This window comes from Miscanthus floridulus, chromosome 8 (genome assembly GCF_019320115.1).
Source record: "Miscanthus floridulus cultivar M001 chromosome 8, ASM1932011v1, whole genome shotgun sequence".
Classification (NCBI taxonomy): domain Eukaryota; kingdom Viridiplantae; phylum Streptophyta; class Magnoliopsida; order Poales; family Poaceae; genus Miscanthus; species Miscanthus floridulus.
The window spans coordinates 213,652,618-213,676,559 of record NC_089587.1 but is presented as its reverse complement, the minus strand read 5'-3'; the positions used below and the strand labels follow the sequence as shown (position 1 = coordinate 213,676,559).

Sequence of the window (23,942 nt, the reverse complement as noted above, 5' to 3'; positions counted from 1 at the left end):
AACTTAAAGAATATCTCACCTCATCGCCTGTCCTGACACCTCCAAAGAAAGACAAAGATATGATGCTATATATTGCGGTGACTTCTACCGTAATCAGCACGACAATAGTCATAGAAAGAGAAGAACAAGGGCGCGTGTATAAAGTGCAACGTCCCGTATACTACATCAGTGAAGTACTGTCAGAATCCAAAATCCGGTACCCACATGTACAAAAACTACTCTACGCTCTACTCATCACCTCACGCAAGCTTCGCCACTATTTTGAAAGCTACAAGATTACCGTGGTGATAGATTTTCCACTCGGAGACATCCTACACAATAAAGATGCCACGGGGTACATATCCAAGTGGGTAGTTGAAATCGGAGCTCTTAACATCGATTTCACCCTGTGGAATGCAATCAAATCTCAAGCCCTCGCCGATTTTGTGGCCGAGTGGACAGAGATTCAACAGCCTTTATCAGATACAATCCTTGACCACTGGAAGATGTACTTTGATGGATCACTCAAACTAGGCAGGGCCAGTGCAGGCATTCTCCTCATTTCTCCAGAAAGAAAACAACTCAAGTACGTCCTTTAGATATTATGGCAAGCTACAAATAATGAAGCAGAATATGAAGCCCTCATCCACGGGTTACGAGTGGCAATTACTCTCGGAACAAAGAGATTACTCGTATACGGCGATTCAGCAGTAGTCATCAACCAAGTCAACAAAGATTGGGATTGCACCAAAGAAAACATGAGTGCTTACTGTGCTGAAATACAAAAACTTGAAAAACATTTTCAAGGATTAGAAATTCTACACGTCCTACGCGATTCCAACATTGCAGCAGATGTCCTCGCCAAGCTCGGATCAGATAGAGCGAAGGTTCCACTTGGCGTATTCATAGAAGAGCTATCAGTTCCCTCTATCAAACAACCTAATGAAATAACCCATGAAATTCAGGCTAAAGGAGTTCAGATCTTGGTAATCAACACTTCATGGAGCCAAGTTTTCATCGACTACATCAAAGAAAATAAATTGCTAGCAGATAAAGCAGAAGCCACCCAAGTTGTTCGCAGAAGCAAGAACTATGTTCTAGTAGGACACAGACTTTATAGAAGAGCAGCATCATCAGGATTACTCCTAAAATGTGTCTCATTTGAAGAAGGAAAAGAGATCCTAGACGAAATACACTCAGGTTGCTGTGGAAATCATGCCGCTTCAAGAACACTAGTTGGCAAAGCATTTCGCACCGGATTCTACTGGCCAACCGCTTTGAAAGACGCAGAAGAACTTGTCAGAAAATGCAAAGGTTGCCAAATGTTTGCAAGACAAGCCCATGTGCCAGCTCACAATCTTATCTGCATCCCACTCGCTTGGCCTTTTTCTTGCTGGGGGCTGGATCAAGTAGGACCTCTGAAGAAAGCAAAAGGCGGCTTCGAGTACATCTTTGTAGCAATTGATAAGTTCACCAAGTGGATTGAATACAAACCACTCGCAAAATACAGCGCAACAAAAGCAGTCGAGTTCATCCAAGACATTATACACCACTTTGGGATGCCTAATCAAATCATCACAGATCTAGGTTTCCCCTTCACGGCTACAGAATTCAAAAGCTGGGTACAAGACTGTGGTTTCAGTATAGACTACGCGTCTGTTGCACATCTAGAAGCCAATGGATAAGTAGAAAGGGCTAATGGACTCATACTAGCTGGATTAATACCAAGATTATACGAAGAACTAGTGGACTATAGAGCCAAGTGGATTAAAGAATTACCTAAAGCAGTATGGAGGCTACGAACTCAAATGAGCAGAGCAACAGGCTACTCACCCTTCTTCCTAGTTTATGGGACAGAGGCCGTACTACCTGCTGACTTGATCTAGACATCACCAAAGATAGAACAATACGATGAAGGAGAAGCAGAACACACAAGAAGATTAGAACTCGACAGCTCAGAAGAAGTTAGAATAAACGCTACCCTCCAATCAGCCAGATACCTACAAGGTTTAAGACAACACTACAACAAGAGTACCCATCCTTGATCATTACAAGTCGGAGACTTAGTGCTAAGAAGGATACAAAAGACTGATGGACGACATAAGCTACTCAGTCCATGGGAAGGTCTGTTCATTGTCACAAAAATCACCGGACCAGGCACATACAAGTTAATAACCGAAGATGGAAGAGAAATCAGCAATACATGGCACATCAGCCAGCTAAGAAGATTCTACGCATAAAAACAACTCAAGAGAAAACGGATATGCAAGTCACAAGGGACCAATGTTCACAATCGACGAAGGACAATATTCTTCGACAACATATGTATTAGTTTATATTCATGATCAATAAAGATGATATTCATCCACAGCATCTTTTGTCATGACTTTCAACGAGTTGTTGTAATGAAAAGCAAAATGGCTAAAAACATGCCTGAGCATCCCGACCGAGAGTAAAATAGCTGAAAAGACGCTTGAGCCTGCCGATGAGGGTAGCTAAAAGCTAACACCCGAAACAAAAAGCAAAATGGCTGAAAACATGCCTGAGCATCCCGGCCAAGAGCAAAATAGCTAAAAAGATGCTTGAGCCCGCCGATGAGGGTAGCTAAAAGCTAACACCCGAAACAAAAAGCAAAATGGCTGAAAACATGCCTGAGCATCCCGGCCGAGAGCAAAATAGCTGAAAAGATGGTTGAGCCCACCGATGAGGGTAGCTAAAAGTGAACACCCGAAACAAAAAACAAAATGGCTGAAAACATGCCTGAGCATCCCGGCCGAGAGCAAAATAGCTGAAAAGATGCTTGACCCCGCCGATGAGGGTAGCTAAAAGCTAACACCCAAAACAAAAAGCAAAATAGCTGAAAACATGCCTAAGCATCGCGGCCGAGAGCAAAATAGCTAAAAAGACGCTTGAGCCCGCCGATGAGGGTAGCTAAAAGCTAACACCCAAAACAAAAAGCAAAATGACTGAAAACATGCCTGAGCATCCCAGCCAAGAGCAAAATAGCTAAAAAGACACTTGAGCCCGCCGATGAGGGTAGCTAAAAGCTAACACCCGAAACAAGAAGCAAGATGGCTGAAAACATGCCTGAGCATCCCGGCCGAGAACAAAATAGCTAAAAAGACGCTTGAACCCACCGATGAGGGTAGCTAAAAACTAACACCCAAAACTAGTCGACCAAAATTAAGCTTAAAAAGACCCTCCAGCTCTTCGTTTCGAAAAGCAAGAGGCTTGGGGGCTACATCCAGATAGGAATACTCTTTTCCTCAGAAAAGCACAAGCGCCACTCAAGAAAGCACTCGGATGCCGAAGTTTGTCAAGGCAACATTCAATGCCAAGTCGTTTTACATAGCGTAGACGAAAGGTTGTCAACGCAAAGATCTACACCTAACAAGTCTGCCGAAGTTTGCCAAATCGAGGGATTTCGTCAGGATAACACAAAGAGTTGAGCAGAGATGAAAACAGGACAAAGTACTCAGCAAGTCAAGTAAATCCGACCACACCCGGGCAAAGAATACATCAACAAAAATAAAGAATCTTCATTTTAAGAGGAGTGTAATATTACAAGAGGCTGATCAATTGGATCAGGCATTGTCATCAGGAAGGGAAATATCAATGTTAAGACTGTCTACAACCCTACTGGCTAAACCTTCGACCTCAGACTCCATCCTCTCAACAGCATCAAGGTATTCTTGGCTATCAGCTTCCTCCGCTATCTTGGACAGAGGCGCCTCTAGAGCAAGGACCCGGACCTAGGCCAGCACATTCTTGGTACATACTTGAGCGCACTTCTTCGCGAACTCTTGGAAACGAGTCAGAATCCGAGGAATGAACTAAGCCCAAGATTACCCGTCATCCGCTAGAGTCCGGAGAACATCAGCTACTGAACGAAAAGATTTCCATAAAACGTTCTAATTTTCAGTAGCCATCGCCAGTTTCCCAGACAAGCCTTCAATAGTTTTTTGGGCCTGCACAAGATCTCTGTCAGCTCCACGCCTAATCAGCTTAGCAAGGGCGAGTTCTTCCTCAGCATGAGTAATTACCTCCTCAGCCTTGTTATGACTAGAGCAGACAAGAGCCTTCATTTCATCGATACTCTCCGAGAGCTTATGCTTCTCAACTCAGAGAACTAGACAAGACACCCAAGAACAAGTCAGCGAAAAAAGAAGTCAAAATACAAGAAGAAACAGGAAGAACCCGCGGCACCTTTGTATTCATTCTTTGTAGACTCCACCGCGGCATCTCTCTGCTTCTCCGTCTCCACTACCCGGGCACGAAGGGTCTTCTCCTCCTTTTGGTGCATTTGACGCTCTGTCTCCAACTCAGCCCAGAGAAGGTCGAGATCGGCTTTCAGAGCGTCCACCTCAGAAGACAACTTTCTCTCATTTTCAGATGAGAAAAAGAAGCCAGAATGGTCACGAGAAAAAGACTGAGCAAAAAGAGGCAAAGAGAAACAAGGCGTAAGGACAGAAGAAAAACAAGCACGCAAAAAAGGAGTGGCGGTAAAACCTACCTGGAGCTTTTCACCAAAAGAAGTCGCGAGGGTCGACAAGCTCTCCCAGGCTGTGGTCAGCTCCGATAACCGATGGGTGGCGTCGAACTGTTGCACCACGTCACCGGAAAAAGAGGGACTGCCGAAAACAAGAGAAGGGGAAGGAGAGGCTGGCTGGGGTGAAGAAGGAGCAACCAAAGCAACCTCCAGGGAAGCCAGAGCCAAACCCTCAGAAGGACCCGGCATGACGGCCATAGTCATCTCCGGAGCGGCCAAGTCCGCAACTTCGCCAGGTACCTCCGAAGCCCCCGCAGTAACCTCATCAACAGAATGTTGTGAGTCCTGAGGCTCAGAACTCGTTGGCACGGCGGGAGGTAGAGAAGAAGTCGATGAAGAAACAAGAGAAGACGAAACACTAAAAAGTGATAAAAGGAAGCATCGATAAGAACCAGAAGAAGGAAGATAGAAGCCAAAAAAGATAAAAGCCAGAATCTACTCACCCGACCACTTTCTTCTTCACGAAGCCAAAAGAAGGCCTCGCAGGGGGAACCACAACGGCGAAAACGTCCTCGCCACCCGGCGACAGGAGCGGGATAGCCGACAACGGAGCCGTGGAAGAAGTCGGGGCTAGAGCCATGGAAGAACTCCGCACTGGAGGAACGGTAGAGCTCAGTACCGAGGCTACCAAAGAACTCGGCACCGGAGCTTCAGAAGAAGTCAGCACGGGAGCCTCGAAAGAACTCACACCCGACCTCCGATTACTTCAAAAAGTTCATGACTAAAAGTCAAGACAAAGAAGAGAAATTCAATGCAACAGGAATATGAAAAACAACTCACCGCCGCATGATGAGGGGTACTTCATCATCCTCTTCTTCCTCAGCCAAGGAAACCAGAGCACCTGCTGAAAAGAGGATAAAAAGTACTCGGTTCAAGAGAGAAATAGTAAAATAAAGGAACAAAGAGTATTAAATGTGCTCACCTAAGAGCATGCTAGCAACAACTGGAGTACCTAAGGGAGTACTTGGTTTGCGAGGCTTCTTGGAGATAGGCAGGCCAGATGAAGACCCATCCATTCACCCCCTCTTCGGAACACTGCGAGGACCGCGAGGGACTAGACGAGGAACATATTCTTCATATACATCAACAAATCCGGAAGAAACCCTAGGAAGGGCGGTAGAGGTTTGGGACTTACTAATTGCAGAAGTTCTAGCAAGTTTATCCCCAGTCTCCGCCACGGCGGGGAGAACATCAAGAGGGATTGGGTTGACAAAGTTCCACCCAAGCTCCTGCGAAAAAGTATAAAACACCGAGATAAAGAAAAACTAAGCAAGAACGGATGCAGCAAGAGTACATAAAGTACTCAAACAAAAAGATAGACAACTCACAGCTGGGGGCGGGTTGTTGGCTGAGAACTCAGAGACAGCAGGAGGAATGACGCTCACTCCTTTCAGCATCTTCTGGAGACGCTCGAGTACCTCCTCACTGGTCAGCTCAAGAGCTGGGACCATGCGTGAAGGATCCTTGGCCCCAGAATACTCAAAGCCAAGATGCTCCCGCTCTTTCAAAGGCTGAACCCGGCGACAAAGAAAGCTCGAAACAATACCAAAGCCGGTCAAACCCTGCTGTTTCAGCATGCTAATCCTATCAAGGAGTGGCTGGATCACTTGAATCTCAGCAGGTGACTCAAGCTTCTTGTCCCATCGGTCATTCACCACAGGACCAGATCCAGAGTGGACGACGAGGGAAGGGATCAAATTGGCAGCGTAAAACCACTCGGCACGCCAATCTTTTACAGAATCGACCAAGTCATAGTCAAAAAACTTAATCTTGAGACCCTGGTGAAACTGAATCCCGCAATCGCCAAGAACGCTGGTTTCTTCACGGTGGGGTTGAGGTTTCAGACGAAAGAAAAAGCAAAAAAGAGATAGAGAAGGAGGGATTCCAAGGAAAGCTTCACAAAGATGAACGAAAACAGAAAGATGGAGAACGGCATTGGGAGTTAGATGGTTCAGACTAACCCTGAAATAACCAAGAAACTGATGAAGGAAGGTGGAAGCAGGAAGGCAAAGTCCGACGCGGACAAAGGAAACGAAGAGGACAATCTCACCAGGACCCGAAGCTAGAACCCAATGCTCGCCCGGAACTCTCCATTCAGCGATGACTTTGCTTTGGATCAAGCCGTCGCTAACGAGCTCGCGCAGCTAGTCTTCGCTTGTTGTTGGAGCCGGCCAAACCTTCTGAGCAGCCCTCATGGCCACGAACTCCTGGTTTTCGATCAAAGAAAGGGATGACTCCTCATCCACGAAGGTCGCCTAAGACTTGCTTGCGGTTTTCTTCTTTCCCATGAACTAGCGGAAGCAAAAAGGCACTAGGGAAGATGAAGCTAGGATGGTGGTGCTCGGGTGACGGCGACGATGACGGCGGTGGATTTCTAAAAGCTAGGGTTTAAAGGCAGGAGCTAAGCAGCAAAGGAAAGGAAGATGAAAGGTCTTTAAATAGATTTTTCAGTAATAAAAACGGTCCACTAGGCCCGTTAAAACACAGTGTGAGAACGCAACGGTCCATTTACCGACACAGCTAAAACGATGGAGGACACGAATCCACACAACGGTACAAACCAACGGGCAGATTTCAGACTTATCCATCCAGCACCACGGTAGGGTTATCAGATCACTACAAGAACAACTCGTCAAACCAAGAAGAAAGAAAGGGCTACCTTGCAAGGAACAAAGGAACCCAGTTATTTAAAGAAAGAACTCGGTAATCTCATGAACGACAAGGATCACAGCAGAAAAGTAAAAGACAACTCAGAAGACAAGATTCGTTACATTACAAGCGACTTCAAAAATAGAAGATTACAAATCTTACAAGACCCAACGAACTCGGCACCACGAAAAGCAAAGTAGCAAAGAGGAACATGGACACAGCTAGGCTCTGGAACGACTATGTGTCCCAAATTGCTACTTGGAAGGACAAACTGCCATCAGCTACACTGTTTTCTTCAAAGGACGGACGCAGTGCATCCAAGGCGGAAATCGGTAGCACGACAAGACAACATGGAGTAGAGAAGGCCAGCGGGCATCTGTCTACCCAAGACCGATGTGATACTGGATATGATGTTGATCTGCACCGAACAGTCTCAGGACAGGCGACGAGGATCAACCCAGAACTGCCCGATGAAGAAACAAAGCCCACATCACAAGACTTCCTCCAACTACCGCCACGAACATCCTGGCACAATGCTGTCATGGGATTAGCCTACCTCTAATCCCTATCACAAGACTTCCTTTAGCTACGACAAGACACACAGGAACTACAAAATATGCCCGGGGGCTGCTCTACTTCACAAACTACCATGTTCATGACCACGAAGGTTTCAACAGAATGTCCAATGGATGAAAACAAGCACTCCAGGACAGTATTTATAGACCAAAGGAGCGGCGCACATGGACTAGGAGTACCAACGAAATAGGCCTAAGAAAGAACATAGTGAAAAGACAGGACTCAATAATAGATGACTCAGGCGAGAGGAAACAGTACTCAAAGACGGGCATATTTGGAAGAATATACCAGCACAGTACAACCCATGAACAAAAGGTATTTACACTCAACCACCACCATACAACTACATCTGACAACAGCAGACTATCAAAGAATACGCCAAGACCTCGCATCCGAGTTCTTCCTGAACAAAACAACACAAATATATGCTCGGGGGCTTGGCCAGCATCATAGCTTAATCAACACTAAGCTAGGGAGCTCGGCCTTCATTTCAACTACTCCTAGAGGCTCGGAACCAAAGACAAAGGACCAAGAATACAAGAAACTCAAGACTACAATGACGACGACACATCAAGACTCTTCATCCGACTTCTTTTCTAAAGAGAAGAACTCGGAGAAAGCACGGGGCTGCGGGATACATAGCCCTAGAATTTTTTGAAGACAAGAATCTGGACCCTCCAACTTTTGCAAGCAAAAGCAAGAGGCTCAGGGGCTACACTCAGTGAGTGCAATTTTTACGAAAAATTGCACCCACCCAAAAAGAACCCGGACATAAGCTTGGAGGCTGCATGCCGCAAAACTACTCGGATGATGGTTTAATCCAAGACTAAAGGGCCACTTTGGAAAGATGCCGTAAAACTACTAGGATGATGACATAATCAAAGTCTCGGGGACTACTTCAGAACACAAATTTTCAAATAACATAAAGGATCAAGACCCTCCAACTTTTTGTTCCAAATAGCAAGAGGCTCGGGGGCTACACTCAGTGAGTGCACTTTTTTTGAAAAAGCGCACGTCACCAAAAGACTTCCTCAACGCAGACCACTTCAAGACATTACAACAAAAAGAATCCGGAATGAGCCATATTCGAGTTCTTTTTGATAAAACTTCAACGAACAATCAGAGCAACTTCAAGACAAGATCTTCCAGCTCCTTGTTCCAAATAGCAAGAGGCTTGGGGGCTACAACCAGATGGATGTACTTTTTCTTCAAAAAGCACTCACCACTCGAAGATCCCAAGAAGCGCTACAAGGTTTCACTCTAGAAAGCACTCGGATGACATTTTGTTCCTACTCAACAAGACTTAAAGGAGCAAAGCGAGACTTTCAGAGCTCAACCATGAAGTGCTCGGGGGCTTATCGATGTGGGACCCACAGGATACCCTACAAGGGAGAGAGAAGATCTAGTCCAACTAGGATTCTTCCCATGTAATCTTAATAGTAGAACTATTAAGTAATCCTACTAGGAAATCTCATTGTAAACCGACTAGGACTCTGACCTCCTGACTATATAAAGGAGGGCAGGGCTCCTGAGAGAAGAGGACGGCAATTGTACAACACAATATATCACAATCAATCCAACACAAAGGCTAACGCTGACTGGACGTAAGGTTATTACTCGATCTACGATCGAGGGCCTGAACCAGGATAAATCGACTGTCTCTTGTGTTAACCATCGAGTTCAGCATACGCCAAAGCCCAAACATACTGCCCCGGGTACCCCCGTGGCAGGCTATCGGTGGTGAAACATCGACAACCTCCAAGTGAGTGAATCGCCACAACGAGGACTGGCTTGTCGGTAAGCAAGTGAACATCGGTAAAAAATTATTGTGTTCATTCTTTGATTCCAAGGTGATTGGTCTTCATTATTATCCACACTTGTGATTGATTGATTCATACATCTACACAGTGGTATAACCTTCTTGCCTACTCCTTACATTACCGCAAACTAGTTGTCAAGCTTTTTAGTGTAACTAGTTGTGAGAGCTTGTTAGTTTGGTTAGTGTGGCTCTTTAGTTAGCATTTGAGAGCACACTAACTTAGTATAGTGATATAGCTATTGTGTGTATATACTCCATCTAAACTAGAATTGTGGTAGGTGGCTTGCATTTTGGTAGGCTAGCGCAAAAGTCGCTTCGCCTCATAATTGTCTAATCCTTTTGTTAAGTGTTGTTGTAGAAATTTTATTAGGCTATTCACCCCCCTCTAGCCATTAGGACCTTTCATGAAGTTTGGTGACGGCACAATGGTGGCTATCTAAGGGCACGGCACCATCATCTTTAGGTGCCAGAACGGGGAGCACCACGCTCTAACGGATGTATATTACATCCCATAGCTGCATTCCAGCATCATCAGCATTGGTCAGCTGGATGAGCGTGGTAGCAAGATACTGATCAAGGACAGAGTTCTTAGGATCAAGGACCAGGAGCAACGACTTCTTTCCAAGGTGAAGAGGTTCCTAAACCAGTTGTACCTGCTCGACCTAAAGGTAGAGCAGCCGGTGTGCCTGGCAGCAAGGTATACCGAGGAACCATGGATATGGCATGCCTGGTTTAGACATCTCAGCTTCGACGCGCTTGGTCAGCTATAGAAGATGGTCCAAGGGCTACCCCACATCAAGCACGGAGGCAAGCTGTGTGACAGCTGCCTGGCTGGGAAGCAGAGGAGGCTACCTTTCCCAAAGGCGGCCAAGTATCACACGAAGGACGCTCTCGAGCTCGTCCACGACAACATCTATGGGCCAATCACGCCTGCTACAAACGGTGGTCGGCGGTATTTCCTCCTGCTGGTGGATGATTGTAGTCGCTACATGTGGCTGTAACTCCTGATGAGCAAGGACGAAGCGGCGGCGATGATCAAGAGGTTCAAGACGTGTGCGGAGGCCAAGAGCGGTAAGAAGCTCCGCATGCTGAGGTCTAATCACGGCAAAGAATTCACTTCGGTGGAGTTCACTGCATACTACGTGGATCAGGGTGTGGAGCAACACCACACTATGCCGTACTCGCCACAATAGAATAGCGTGGTGGAGAGGTAGAACCAGACGGTGGTCGGCATGGCCCGATCCATAATGAAGGCCAAAGGCATGCCAATAAGGTTCTAGGGTGAGGCAGTGACCATGGTGGTGTTCATCCTCAACCGCGTTCTGACCAAGGCCCTGATGGGCAAGACACCATTCGAAGCTTGGTATGGGCGCAAGCCGAGCATGTCCTTCCTCCGAACATTCGGCTACATCGGCCACGTCAGGAAGACGAAGCCGAACCTCACCAAGCTGGAGGACAAGAGCACACCGATGGTGTTCCTAGGCTACATGGAGGGTACCAAGACGTACTGGCTCTACAACCCATGTGGAGACAAGGTGCTTGTCTTACACGACATCATGTTCGATAAGGAGGCAGCTTGGGACTAGAGCAGTCCAAGCAAGGGGAAAGCTGTCGGCTTCACCAGCACCTTTGTCGTCGAGCACCTGGTCATCCACGGTGATAGAGACGCTGGGGAAGAGGTGCCGAGCACTCCGGAAGGGGTGTCGAGCACTCCAGCGATAGAGCCGAGCACTCCTAGAGCGGTGCCGAGCACTTCGGGAGGGATGTCAAGCACTCAAGGAGTGTCGAGCACTCCTAGAGGGATGCCAAGCACTCTAGGAGTAGCGCCAGGAGGTTCTGTAGTAGTGGTGACCACTTCAGGACGGATGCCGAGTACTCCCATGGTGGAGCCAAGATGTCTTGCAGTGGTGCCAACCACTCCAAGACTAAGGCTGGACACTCCTACAGTGTGGGCGAACACTACAGGAGTTTTGACGAGATGTCCAGAAGTAGTGCCAAGCATTACAACCGGGGTGCCGAGCACTCTAGGTGCTATGCAGAGCACTCAGATGGAACAGGGAACTCCATCAACGTTGATTGAGTTCACCTCACCTCCAAGTGACATCACTGAGTTTGTGGACGCCTACCACGAAGGTGAGGAGGTGCGGTTCCGCAGGCTGGACAACATCGTCGGCGGTACAGGACCCTTAGGACTGGCTAGTCGGCTGCTCAATGACGTAGAGCTGCTGCTTGTCAGTACAGAGGAACCACCCACATTCGCGCTAGCCGAGCGGGACAAAAATTGATGACGGGCGATGCTAGAGGAGATGAAAGCGATCGAGGAAAACAAGACATGGTAGCTCGTCGATCCACCTCTAGGGTGTCGTTCGATCAGCCTAAAGTGGGTGTACAAGGTCAAGCGAGATGAGCTCGGCACCATTATCAAGCGCAAGGCGTGCCTCGTCGCCTGAGGCTTGGTTCAGCGCAAGGGCATAGATTTCGAGGAGGTCTTTATGCCAGTAGCACGCATGGAGTCAGTCCGTTTGCTCCTTTCCTTGGCAGCAGCAAAGGACTAGCACGTCCATCACTTGGACATTAAATCGGCCTTCCTCAATGGGGAGCTGGCGGAGACGGTCTTCATTAGGCAACCTCTAGGTTTCGCCGTCAAGGGAAAGGAGCACAAGGTACTTCGACTGTGCAAGGTGCTCTACGGGCTACGACAGGCCCCACGAGCCTAGAACGCTAAGCTTGACACCACGCTAGGCGAGCTTGGGTTTCAACGATGCACAATCGAGCACGCGCTCTACACGTGGCGATGCGGGAAGGAAGAGCTCATCGTCGGCGTGTATGTGGATGACTTGATCATCACCGGCGCATGCACAGAGGACATCAACAGCTTCAAGCACGAGATGACGGCTCATTTTTGAATGAGCGATCTCGACGCACTCTTCTACTACCTCGGCATCGAGGTGAGATAGGGGAAGGAGGAACTCACGCTCGGTCAGAGCGCGTATGCCTCCAAGCTGTTGGAGTGGGGTGGCATGGCTGAGTGCAATCCATGCGTGACTCCAATGGAGGAGCGGCTGAAGCTGACGAAGGCCAGCACCGCGGCGAAGGTGGATGCAACACTCTACCAGAGCATCATCGGCGGTCTGCGCTATCTAGTCCACACGAGGCTAGACATTACGTTCGTCGTAGGCTACGTCAGTCGCTTCATGGAGGATCTCAGAGAGGATCACTAGGCTACAGTGAAGTGGCTACTGCACTACGTCAAGGGAATGGTGGATCAAGGGATCATCTTTCCCAAGACCGACGGGAGTAGGCTGTAGCTCACTGTGTTCAATGATGCAGACATGGCGGGGGACATCGACGGATGATGAAGCACCTCTGGCATGCTCGTCTTTCTTGGGTCAGCCCCAATTTCATGGCTGTCGCTGAAACAGAAGGTGGTGGCGCTATCTACGTGCGAGGCAGAGTACGTAGCGGCGGCCACAGCAGCGTGCCAAGTTGTGTGGCTATGCCGGCTGTTGGGCAAGCTGACCGGCGTGGAAGCTCACCCACTAGCATTGATGGTGGACAACCAGCCCACCATCGCCCTCGCGAAGAATCTGGTTCTGCACGACCGGAGTAAACACATCGACATGAAGTTCTACTTCCTCAGGGACTGTGTCGATGGAGGGAAGATCGTCATTGAGTTCGTCGAAACTGGTCGGCAACTTGCGGACGTCCTCACTAAGCCGCTCGGACGTCTTCGACTTACGGAGCTGAAGGAGATGATCGGCATGGTGGGGGTACAAGGGATAGCAGTAGGTTTAGGGGAAGATTGTTAGAATAAACTACTGTTTTTCTTGTGTGAACACAGCAAGGGAAGGCGGCACCGAAAGGCCTCCCGCTATGATACTGTAGCCGCTGCAGGTGCAGGTGCCACATGGCTCACCTACAGCACTGTAGCTATGCAGTTGCCGGCGCAGAGTCAGCCCTATATATTATCTACTTACTATTATAGCATGTGGGATATACTAGGACTAGATAGATAGAGTTGTATAAATAGACTACCACGGTAACTCAGTAAAGAGAGTTCAGATTTATCATCTCACAGACAGGGCTTCGGCCAACGCTGGTGTCTTGTATTGTGCGTGCATGCCCTGTTCTCCCTTCTTCTTCTAGCTCCAGTCATAGCGTGTGGGGACGGACAACGCCTGTTCGTGGTCGGCACGACTAGTAGGTGCTCGGCAACACTAGCGTATGTTTGGCAAGACTGGTGAGTGGTTCACTCATCTGAGCCGATGATCCTGTGGGCCAACACCCATAACTCTGTACTCTTATTTCTCCTACTATAATGCAAAGGCAGAGCACCTGCCATTTATCCTAAAAAAAAGATTGCTCATTAGTGGATACATTGAGAAAGAAAAAAAAATCTCTTTTATCAGATATTGTTATGTTCAAATTTAGCCTCTGGGACATAGCCACATAGGTATGGTTGGTTCAAATGAAATGCTTCCCTTTTATGCTATTTATTTCCAATACTTTTAATTGTCTTTTGTTTTTATTACTATAGTGTTTGTCCTTTGTTCATTTTCTGTTAAATCTAATTCATCTGGTTTCAGACGGTTTTGCATTGAGCATATAGTTTGTATATCAAAGTCATTTTAACTGTTATGTTTACTCTGAATTGCTGGTTAGGCTTGTTGGACGCATGTTGATTAAGGTTGAGCGCATCAGAGATGTTGCGTTCACTCTTGATGATGGTACTGGCAAGATAGATGTGAATCGTTGGTAGGATGCTTCATATTGTCTTTGATGTTTAACGATTTTTTTGGATTGTTCCGTTAATTTACTGCCATTCTTTTTTTAAGGGAAAATGCGTCTTCTGACGCTAAAGAAATGGCTGATGTCAAGTAAGAATTATAGATTAACTGTCACATGTCAATTGATAGTACTCAGCTTGTTCGCTTGCTCGTAAACGATCGTAAATTTTTAGCCGGGAACAGTGTTTTTCTCTCACACCAAACCAGCCAGCAGTAAATAATCCTGTGGGCCAACACCCATAACGCTTGCTTTGTTTTGGTTTTACAAGTAACGGGAACTATGTCATAGCCAATGGCGTTTTGAGAGATTTCAAGGAAAGCGTCATGTATTTTCAAGGAAAACGCCATGTAGATGCTTACTGAGTTACTGCTTTACTCTGTGCGGTGAGCTCTACCTGCTATATAAATGAAACTGAGATGGTACAAACTAAAATATTAGCATTAAATTGTCTGACCTCTTTTATTGAGGAAACCAGTGGTCCTAATACTCTAAGTCAAAATGAGTCATATATTCTTTATCATGAATTACTATTCTGATGAATCTTGTCTTTATTATTTATCACGAACTACGATCCTTGTTACCTTCACAGGGCGGACATCCAAGAACATGTTGACACGGGCAACATTTACAACATGATTTTGTTTACAACATTTACAACATGATTGATGACTTCCATTTCAAGTCTGGCCTGAATGGATGGTCATGTTGCAAGTTCAGCCTTCAAGCTCCTTGTGGGTATGGATCCGTTTCAAGCAAGAAATTTAAACCCTCTGCAGGATCGCCTCGTTTATCTTGCACATAGTCATCAGGGTGTCAACAGCTTAAAATCTAGGTTAAGTTGTGTATCTAAGTACCGCTCTCGTGTGCAGTTACATGTAAAATGGACACGTGATGTGAGTAGGCTAGCTGGCTAGGTATACCTTCAGGACATCGGTGGTGTTTGACCGTTTGCTACTCAAGATATTTTGTAGTGTGAATGTTTTCCTGCCCATCGAATATCAAAGTCTCACCTATCCATTCCTTCAAATGTTTAGTGTGAAGGTTTTCCTGCCCATGGAGTATCAAAGTCTCACCTATCCATTTCTTCAAATGTTTTGTAGTGTGAAAGTTTCACACTCCAAAGAGGCCCATTCCTTCAAATGTTTTTGTAGTGTGAATGTTTCACACTCCAAAGAGGTGTAAAAATGTGGAAATCTTTCGGTCCAAGCGCTCGGTGCCAGCCACTACTAACGCGTGGGGCTGCAAAGTCTTCGAGCGAGCCCATTAGCCTTCATCTCTTGCGGCTTTAGATGGGGCTCGGCGGCCCGGTGTTGGGGACAAGAGAGACGGTGGCAAGGCGGAGGCGGAGGCAGAGGCGGCGGCCGGGTGAGGTTTGGGTGGGGAAACCATGGCCATGGTGGCAGCGGGGGAGAGGAAGAAGGAGGGCCGTGGGTGCGGTAGGGTCTGACCGAAGCTCTATGGCCGCGGAGCTTCGGCGAGACCATACCATGCCCGAAGCAGGACAGTGGGGCTAGGTGGTGGCGGTGCGTGGCTAAAAAAAGTTGCCGGCGGATTGCTATGGCACTCGGTATATGACAGCCTCGTAAAAACGTGAAATGAACCTAATGATGAATTGAATCTAACTAAAAAAGACAGGCATCAGAGTAATATTAAAGCTTTTCCTCTTGACATGTAGACTGCACGGACAAGTTTCTGTCACTTAACAACAAAGCCCCTTCCCTGTTAAACTCTCTGTTTCAAATTATAAGTGTTTTTTACATTTTTGTATATATATATATATATATATATATATATATATATATATATATATACACACACACACACACGTTAATCTGATTTAAAATGAAGGGAGTACTACAAAGCAGTGACTTAGGGATTACATTTTGCACCGATAACTACAATCTGCAGACACAGACATAGGCGGAGACAGGGGGCTAACTTTGCACAACCTTCATTAGTAAATATCATTAGTCCTCACTAACTACTAGAAATTCTAAATAAACAATTCTTCTCAATCAATTGTAGACAAATACATCTCTTGATTGTCTAATGTTTATCCCTTGATTGCCTAATGTTAACTGTCTAAATAAAAAAAAGATGTGAGTCTTTTTTATCTTTAATTAGACATTTAGCATTTGTCTAAGATGGCAAGATTAAAAAATACAACACCAATATCTAAAAGGATTCATATATATATATATATACTCGGTGAGATAGCCCGTGTATCTATTTTTTTTTCCATACAGACGAGGGCGTGTCTACTTGCCGCTGCTCTCTGTAAAATCACGACAACCCGAGGAAGCTATCCAGCCTGGCATTGGTCGAGCTGGACAAAAACTTCATGCAAATGGGAGGCTGCACCTTGGCGAGGGCCAGAATGGACTGCGGCAGGGTCCAGATGCCCAACATGTCGGTTGGTGGGTTTTCGAGCTGATAAGTTCGACTGATACTGGTTTGTTATGAGAAAAAAATATTATTTATTGGTTGCTGCAGATCAGCCGGCCCCCCGTTACCCGACGCGACCGTTTTGGCCTTTTCACTAGAAGCGGTAATAGCTGGTTGGAGGCTTCGTCAGAGCACCTTCATGAATCATGAGGTCCTCAGCCATAACAGCACACGGACTTGTAAAGCATTTTTTTTTCCTGTCAGTTGGCTGCAGCTGAAACTAGTGCTATGATAAAGACATCGCTTTCTAGTGTTATATCCACAGTGCGCGTTTGGTTGCGAAATCATAATTCCGCCATTGGCCAGCTGGGATAAATCGCAGGAGCAACTGTAGCGACAATGACATGGCATCTGAGCCCAAAAATGATTGCCCCCATTCATTCCTCTCCCCGTGGATCCGTGCCTCCGATAGGTTCCATTTTACAGCTAAATTCTAAGTTTTTTCACTCTCTCTTCGTCACATCAATTTTTAGCCGCTTACATGGAGCATTAAATGTAGGTAAAAAAATAACTAATTGCACAGTTTAGTTCGAAATCACGAGATGAATCTTTTGAGCTTAGTTGGTCCACGATTGGACAATATTTACCAAATAAGACGAAAGTGCTACTATTCATCGGTTTGAAATTTTTTTTTACAATCTAAACATGGCCTAGACACCAGAGATTGGCCACTCGGTGTTATACCGTCGTTTTATGTGATTCTCGTTTTTGTTTTCACCGAGAATCGGATTATAATAAGTAGCAGATGCAGAAATTGCACTCGCACTCTCAATCCCCAGCCAAGTGCGCACAGATTCTCCGGCGCCCAATTATCCATGACCCCAAAAGGTAAAGGGCTTGTTTAGTTTTCACCGATTCCAAATTTTGGCACTATGTAAAAAGAAGATTCTCCGTCACATCAAACTTACGATACATGCATGGAGTACTAAATGTTGACGAAATAAAAAACTAATTACACAGTTTGATTGTACTTTACGAGGCGAACGTTTTGAGCCTAATTAGTCAACGATTGGACAATTATTACCAAATAAAAACAAAACGCTACAGTGCGCTACAGTGTATCCAGAATTCAGTCGGCGCCAACTTTGCAAGGAACTAAACGTGCCAAAATCAGATTCTCCACGGCAGCCGTGGGAGACCCGCCGGCGGAGCCCAAACTCCAAGGCCGCGCGCGCCCCACCCCCACCCCCACGCCCGCAGGCCGCGACTGACACCCCTGACAGGTACGCCCACATGTCATACACGGGCCGACATACATACGGGCCCATACGTCATACACGCGCCGCGTCGCGATCTTGTACAGTCTCCTCCCCTGCTGCAGGTGGGGCCCACGCCGCGTCATCGCGTTCCGGGTCCCGCACGTCATGCCCGAAGACGACCGGCGCGCCCCCGAGGTCCAGACTGGCTGGCGAGCGGCCCTGCGCCATCCGATCACGATCGGACGGTTGTCTAGGACCCGAACCCGATAAAGCGACCCCCAACGACGCAGGCCTCATCGAACCCACCCCCGCACCCACCGTCGCGCCCGCCGCGGCAGCGCCCTCCCGGCGGTGAGCGCAGACCTGCGAACCGCCGCCACCGCCGCGCCTCGAGGTGCCCAGATCTAGGGCCGAGCGGCCCCCCTCTTCTAGGCCTTTACCCGCTGCGGCCCCATGGCGCGGCGGCTGCCGTGTTGGACAGCGCTGCTCCTCCCCTTTCTCCTGGCCGGCGTTGGTACCTCCGCCTCCGCCGCCACCAACGCCGCCGCATCCCCGCCCCACGATGCGTGCCCGGTGCCTACTATCGTGGAATCCGTCCTTGGGACTCCCGACACGTGCTCGTCGCTGGATCGCCGCCTTGGCGAGCCGGTCGGCGTCATCGAGGTGAGATATTTTCAGCGTTGTGATAAAATAGCAAAAAAAATGTATGTATGCGAATTTGTTCGTTTCATTACCATACTGAGAGGTACCATATAATTGTGTTGGAGTGAAAACTAGCAAATAATTTGTGATGCGAATTGTTTAGCATGAAAAGTTGGGGTTGGGGTTGCGAAGTAACTAGTAGTACGAGTATTATGTTCTTGGTGGTTCTCAGGTTATGCGTAAATAATTGCTTCTGTTCATTGGTTTAGACTTTTAACAGCTATATATTGCTTATGTTATGTCAAAGCAAATAAAAAAAAAACACTATTCCTATATATTTTCGATTTTCTCCCACCTGAGCTGCTGAGCATAAGGATTTTCCACCAGTTGTAGTTGTAAAATTTGTATCTGACTGATTTTATCCTTTCAGGGAGATGAGGTCACGTTGGCAAGGGCAGTTAATCTTCTTCATGCAAACAAGGATGACTATATTGCTGTACTTTTCTATGCCTCGTGGTGCCCATTCTCACAAGAATGCAAACCAAATTTTGAGACACTGGCTTCCTTATTCCCAACTATTCGACATTTTGCATTTGAGGAATCTGCAATTAGGCCAAGGTTTGTCCTCGTATGGTGTAAAGAAAAATTATTTCTTATTGCAATACATCTATTTTTGGTGGAATACTAATCTGAATCTGGAACTGCAGCATAATTTCGAGATACGGCATTCATGGTTTCCCAACACTCTTTCTCTTGAATTCAACCATGAGAGTACGGTATCATGGACCAAGGACTGTTAAATCACTTGCAGCTTTCTACACTGATGTCTCAGGTGTGTTACCTTTTCCTTATTGAACGACTCTTGTTCTCTTTTATTGGGATGGTTTTAGACTTTTAGTAGCATGATTGTTATAAGTCATATTTGTTGCTTTGCACGTTTAACAACTAATCCATGTAGGATTGTGAGCTTGGCTTTTCCCAGCTTGCTTGGGGTTTCTCTTTTCCTGAAATTTTAACCTTGTTCTTGGTGCTTACTATGCTTAAGTCATTTACAAATGGTAAATTTATGTGGTGAAGGTATCAATGCTTCTGTGAAGTCAACTGCAGGGGAGGCCATGGTACATCCCTTGGATGATATTGAGGATAAAAAGGACGCCGAACATGAAAATTGCCCATTCTGGTGGGCTCGGTCACCAGAGAAAATACTTCAGCAGGATACTTATCTAGCATTGGCGACCGCATTTGTTATTTTGAGGTTGCTGTATCGTATTTTTCCAAAGATAGATTCCTTTGCTAGATGGGCATGGAGGAGGCATAATCTGTTTGCAAACTTGATGGGGGCACATGAATATTTCCTCACCTACCTTGAGCAAGCAAGACAGAAGTTTCATAGGCTATACCCTTCAAGTTCAAAGCGAGGAAATTTGCAGGAGGGGGCAATGAACGCAACTGCTTGGGCTTCCAAATCATTAGCATCTGTTTCGATTGGAGAACCAAGTGCGATTGGAAGGACAAACTCTACAAGTGAGCTAAGATGAAGTGTAACCTTTTTTGTCCGCAGGGATATATCATATATGTACAGTACAGTAGATCAATCAGGATATGATGAACACCCAGAATCTGTTGTAATGGCTGTATTACTCTTCGTATCCTCCTCCTTAGAATAAATACATCCATGATTTCACGCCTTATTTTCAGTTGTTACAGCCCAATTCTTTGGAGGAATAAAGTTTCTGGTGTATTGAGCAGTGTCTTGTGTTCTGAAATATGTACTGTATGTTTCTGCGTTTTGGGGCCTTGGGGGGCATCACAACAGGAGTTGTCACTTTCTATTGTCACGCCCTCCTTGGTGTGGCATGGAAATTAGCAATTCAGTGTTGCCCCTGAATCTGATGCCCTCGTTGGTATGGCATGGAAATTAGCAATTCAGTGTTGCCCCTGGACATCTACTTAGCTAGTGAAGTCATTCTTTTTTTTTTTGGCTTCAGCTAATCAGCTCCACGAGCAATTCTATTGGTGAAGTTGAAGCTGTTTTAGGTCCTGTTTGGCACAGCTCAACTTTACTGGTAAAGCTGTTTTTCAAAACAGCTTCATGAGCAACTTTCTAGGTGAAGCTGAGTTGTTCTGGAAAAATTGTTCAAAACAGCTTCATGTATGGATGAGAGAGAGAAATAAGGGAGAGAGCTGGGATAAGCTATTTTTTAGCTTCATCCCAACTCATGACTATGTGGGAGGAGGAGAAAAATAGCTTCACCCATTAAGCTATTTTGGAAATGTGTATTTCAAAAAAAAAAAAAAAACTGACAACAGCTTATGAAGGTGTTATATATGAGCTGTGCCAAATAGGCCCCAATCATTGAGGAAAACAGCTCTACATGTTCTAAGGAGCTTCTTATAATCTGCTCCACAAGCAATTCTATTGATGAAGTTGAAGCTGTTTTAATGAATCATTTGGGAAAACAGCTCTATTTGTTCTAAGGAGCTTCTTAGATAGCGCTGTTTCTTTTTTACCCGTCTGGCGTCGTATGTAAATCAGGAGCAAATAAAGTACAGATTGCACTAGGTCTGATGTCAATGAGAACTCCCGTTTTGCTAATTGCTATACTGCATAGGTACAAATTCAGATACTACAATATATTACATATTTACATGGAGTATCGTACAAGATTTGCATTCTTCAATGAGAACTCCCGTTTTGCTAATTGCTATACTGCATAGGTACAAATTCAGATACTACAATATTGCTGTACATATTTACATGGAGTATCGTACAAGATTTGCATTCTTCAGTTAATGCGTTACGCGAGCATCCTGCGCGACTCGGCGTACCATCGTGTGTAGCAGCTCTCGAGGTTGGGCCAGTCGGTGTCGGGGCAGGCGGCGAAGTGGTGCAGCCAGAGCGAGAGGACCTCCTCCCGCTGCTCCCAGCTAAGCTTGTCGATCAGGTCCTCCAGCACGGCCACCATCTCCGGCCGCTCCCGGCACGTCAGCACCGGTGCGTCCGTGCCATTGCTGCCGCGGCACAGCAGCGGCAGCCACGACCGCAGCATCGCCATCCGCTGCTCGGCGACCGCGGCCTTGTCATCCTTCCCTCCCGCGCTCTGCTCGAATTCCCTCGAGTTGGCGTGCTTGAACAAGAACACTGCGCATGAATTAATGGAGTAAGCGATTGCCCAATTCCTGTTTTCTTCGGTGCTTCATAATGCAGGCACAGCAAAAACGTGCCAGGTTAATGGATGGTACTGTACGTATCATGGTGACACCTAGGTCGACCACGAAGAGTGAAAGAGCGGCACTAGCTAGGGACAGCTCAACCCATGTATCCTCGTTCATCCCCATGTTTTGCAGCCCTTGGGACCACGGAAACGTCGTCTCCTCCTCGCCCCTCGTCCGCCACACCATGGGCTATCGCATTTTCTCCCGCCACAAACGACATGCGTGAAGAGTTTTTGACGCGTACCGGCAAATTTTCTCCACACCCTCGTGAAACGGTCACGAATTCACGAGTTTTTTGACGAATTCAGCACTACTGTGTTTTCTATGCGGTCTTGGCAAGGTTTGGATCAGAGAAAGTTCCGCAGCGCTCGGCAAAAAAAATGAAGAGTTTTTGACGTACCGGCAAGGCGAAGCAGCGAGACCTGGAGCTCGGGCTCGGCAACGAGCGCGCGGCTCCCGAGCCTCTCCGCGGCGCCGAACTGCACGACGGCCTCGCGCGCCGCGCCGCACTCCGCCATCTTCTGCCCGAGCCACAGCAGCTCGGCAGCCAGCTTCTCCGCCGCGGGCCCGCCAAACCCCTCGTCGTCCAGCGAGGACGCCGCGGTGGGCCTCCACCACCGCATCCCCGTCCGCACCGCGCGCACGGCCAGCTCCATCCCGGGCCACTCCCCTCCTCCCGCGGCGGACTCCAGCTGCCGCAGCGTGCGCGCGAACGCGCCCGCGAGCGCGGCCCGGTTCACGGCGCCGATGCGGGCGCCCCCCGCGCGCACGTTGTCGTCCAGCAGCCGCTCCGCGAGGCCGCGCACCAGCTCGTACTTGCGGGAGGCCACGGGGAGCCTGGACGCCACGGAAAGCACGTGCGCGAGCGCGCGCCCCACGCAGGTGTCTCCCGCAGGGCACCCTGGCTCCATGCGCGGCAGCGTGGGCGCGAGCTCTGGCGGCGACGGCGCCGGCGGTGCGGGCGCGAGCGCGGAGAGGAGCATGAAGAAGAGGGAGATGAAGGCCTGCGTGGCGAGAAGGAGGAGGCGGCGGAGCACGGTGAGCGCGCGCGCCGCCGCGACGGGGAGCGGCAGGAGCAGGAACTTGGAGCCCTGCTGCTGCGACGACGACGACAGCAGCGGCGAGAAGGCCGAGACGAAGCTCGACGCGAGGGACGCCAGCGGGTCCATCGGCGTGCGGAGATGCTGCATGCGCTGCCGCGTCTCCATTGCTGCGGGAGCGGGGAAGAGAGAGAGCTAGTCCGTGTCCGTGGAGGAAAGCAAGAGAAGTGCAGCTATGCAAGGCGCCAAGTGTTGCCGCGGCGCAAGAAACGTTCGCGCACGGAGGAAGGAGCCAAGGAGGCGACAAACTGGCGGACCGTGTCGGCGACGTGTATTGTTGGGATGTGTTCGTAGAATTTAGTGGTGTTCACATCCTTTTTTTTTTAACGGTGTTCCCATCCTGTTAGGCTGTTAATCTGTGGTCATGTAGGCTGTTTCCCATCCTGTTAGGCTGTTAATCTGTGTTTATGTAGGCTGTTAACCTGTGGTCATGTTTTACGTAGTTGCGTTCACGTGGGGGAGCATTGGCATTGGTTTCGCTGGATAGATATTTCTGCCCGAATGGCGAATACATGAAGCCGACAGAATAGACAGGTACAAACTTCTTTTTATTTAGCTGGTCAACTTTTCAACATATTTGTCACAGCCTCATAGTTAGGAAACTGAACGTGAATTCAATGGGGGCAAAGAACTTTGCACTAGTGTTACAGATCTCCAACGGCAAGCACTGGTGATTGATGGCACCGGCCAAGCAGGAGCAAAGGATCAGCGCCCCGAAAACTAGACACTGCACTGCACAATCATGCACTCCAGCACTGCCAAGCGCTCACAATTCACAAGTGTGTTCTCGACCTTCAGGTCTACAGTGCATATAATACAAGATTGACGCTTTCCATACTGGACAGCGCCGGGAAGATCTCACAGTACAAATTGGTCGAATTCTCGTCGCAAGAAGCTGCCAGGCCTATAAATAACTCGATGTGACACGACCTCTTCTGTCGGATTATATCAAAATCCCCTCACAACCGTCGTGAGATACA

At 47.7% G+C, this 23,942-nt stretch overlaps 2 protein-coding genes across 2 annotated transcripts; one reads left to right on the top strand and one right to left on the bottom strand.

Moving 5' to 3' along the window:
• The first annotated feature begins 18,291 nt into the window (after nt 1–18,291).
• LOC136478111 (5'-adenylylsulfate reductase-like 3) lies at nt 18,292–20,394 on the top strand. The gene is made up of 4 exons (XM_066476443.1): nt 18,292–18,667; nt 19,077–19,264; nt 19,354–19,478; nt 19,724–20,394. Exons 1-4 carry the CDS (start codon nt 18,458–18,460, stop codon nt 20,182–20,184), a joined length of 984 nt encoding a protein of 327 aa, XP_066332540.1. The 5' UTR covers nt 18,292–18,457; the 3' UTR covers nt 20,185–20,394.
• Nucleotides 20,395–21,257: 863 nt separating this feature from the next.
• On the bottom strand, nt 21,258–23,216 carry LOC136478108 (uncharacterized). The gene is made up of 2 exons (XM_066476440.1): nt 22,263–23,216; nt 21,258–21,788 (listed from the first exon to the last, which is right to left on the bottom strand). Exons 1-2 carry the CDS (start codon nt 23,068–23,070, stop codon nt 21,445–21,447), a joined length of 1,152 nt encoding a protein of 383 aa, XP_066332537.1. The 5' UTR covers nt 23,071–23,216; the 3' UTR covers nt 21,258–21,444.
• Between the last annotated feature and the right edge of the window lie 726 nt (nt 23,217–23,942).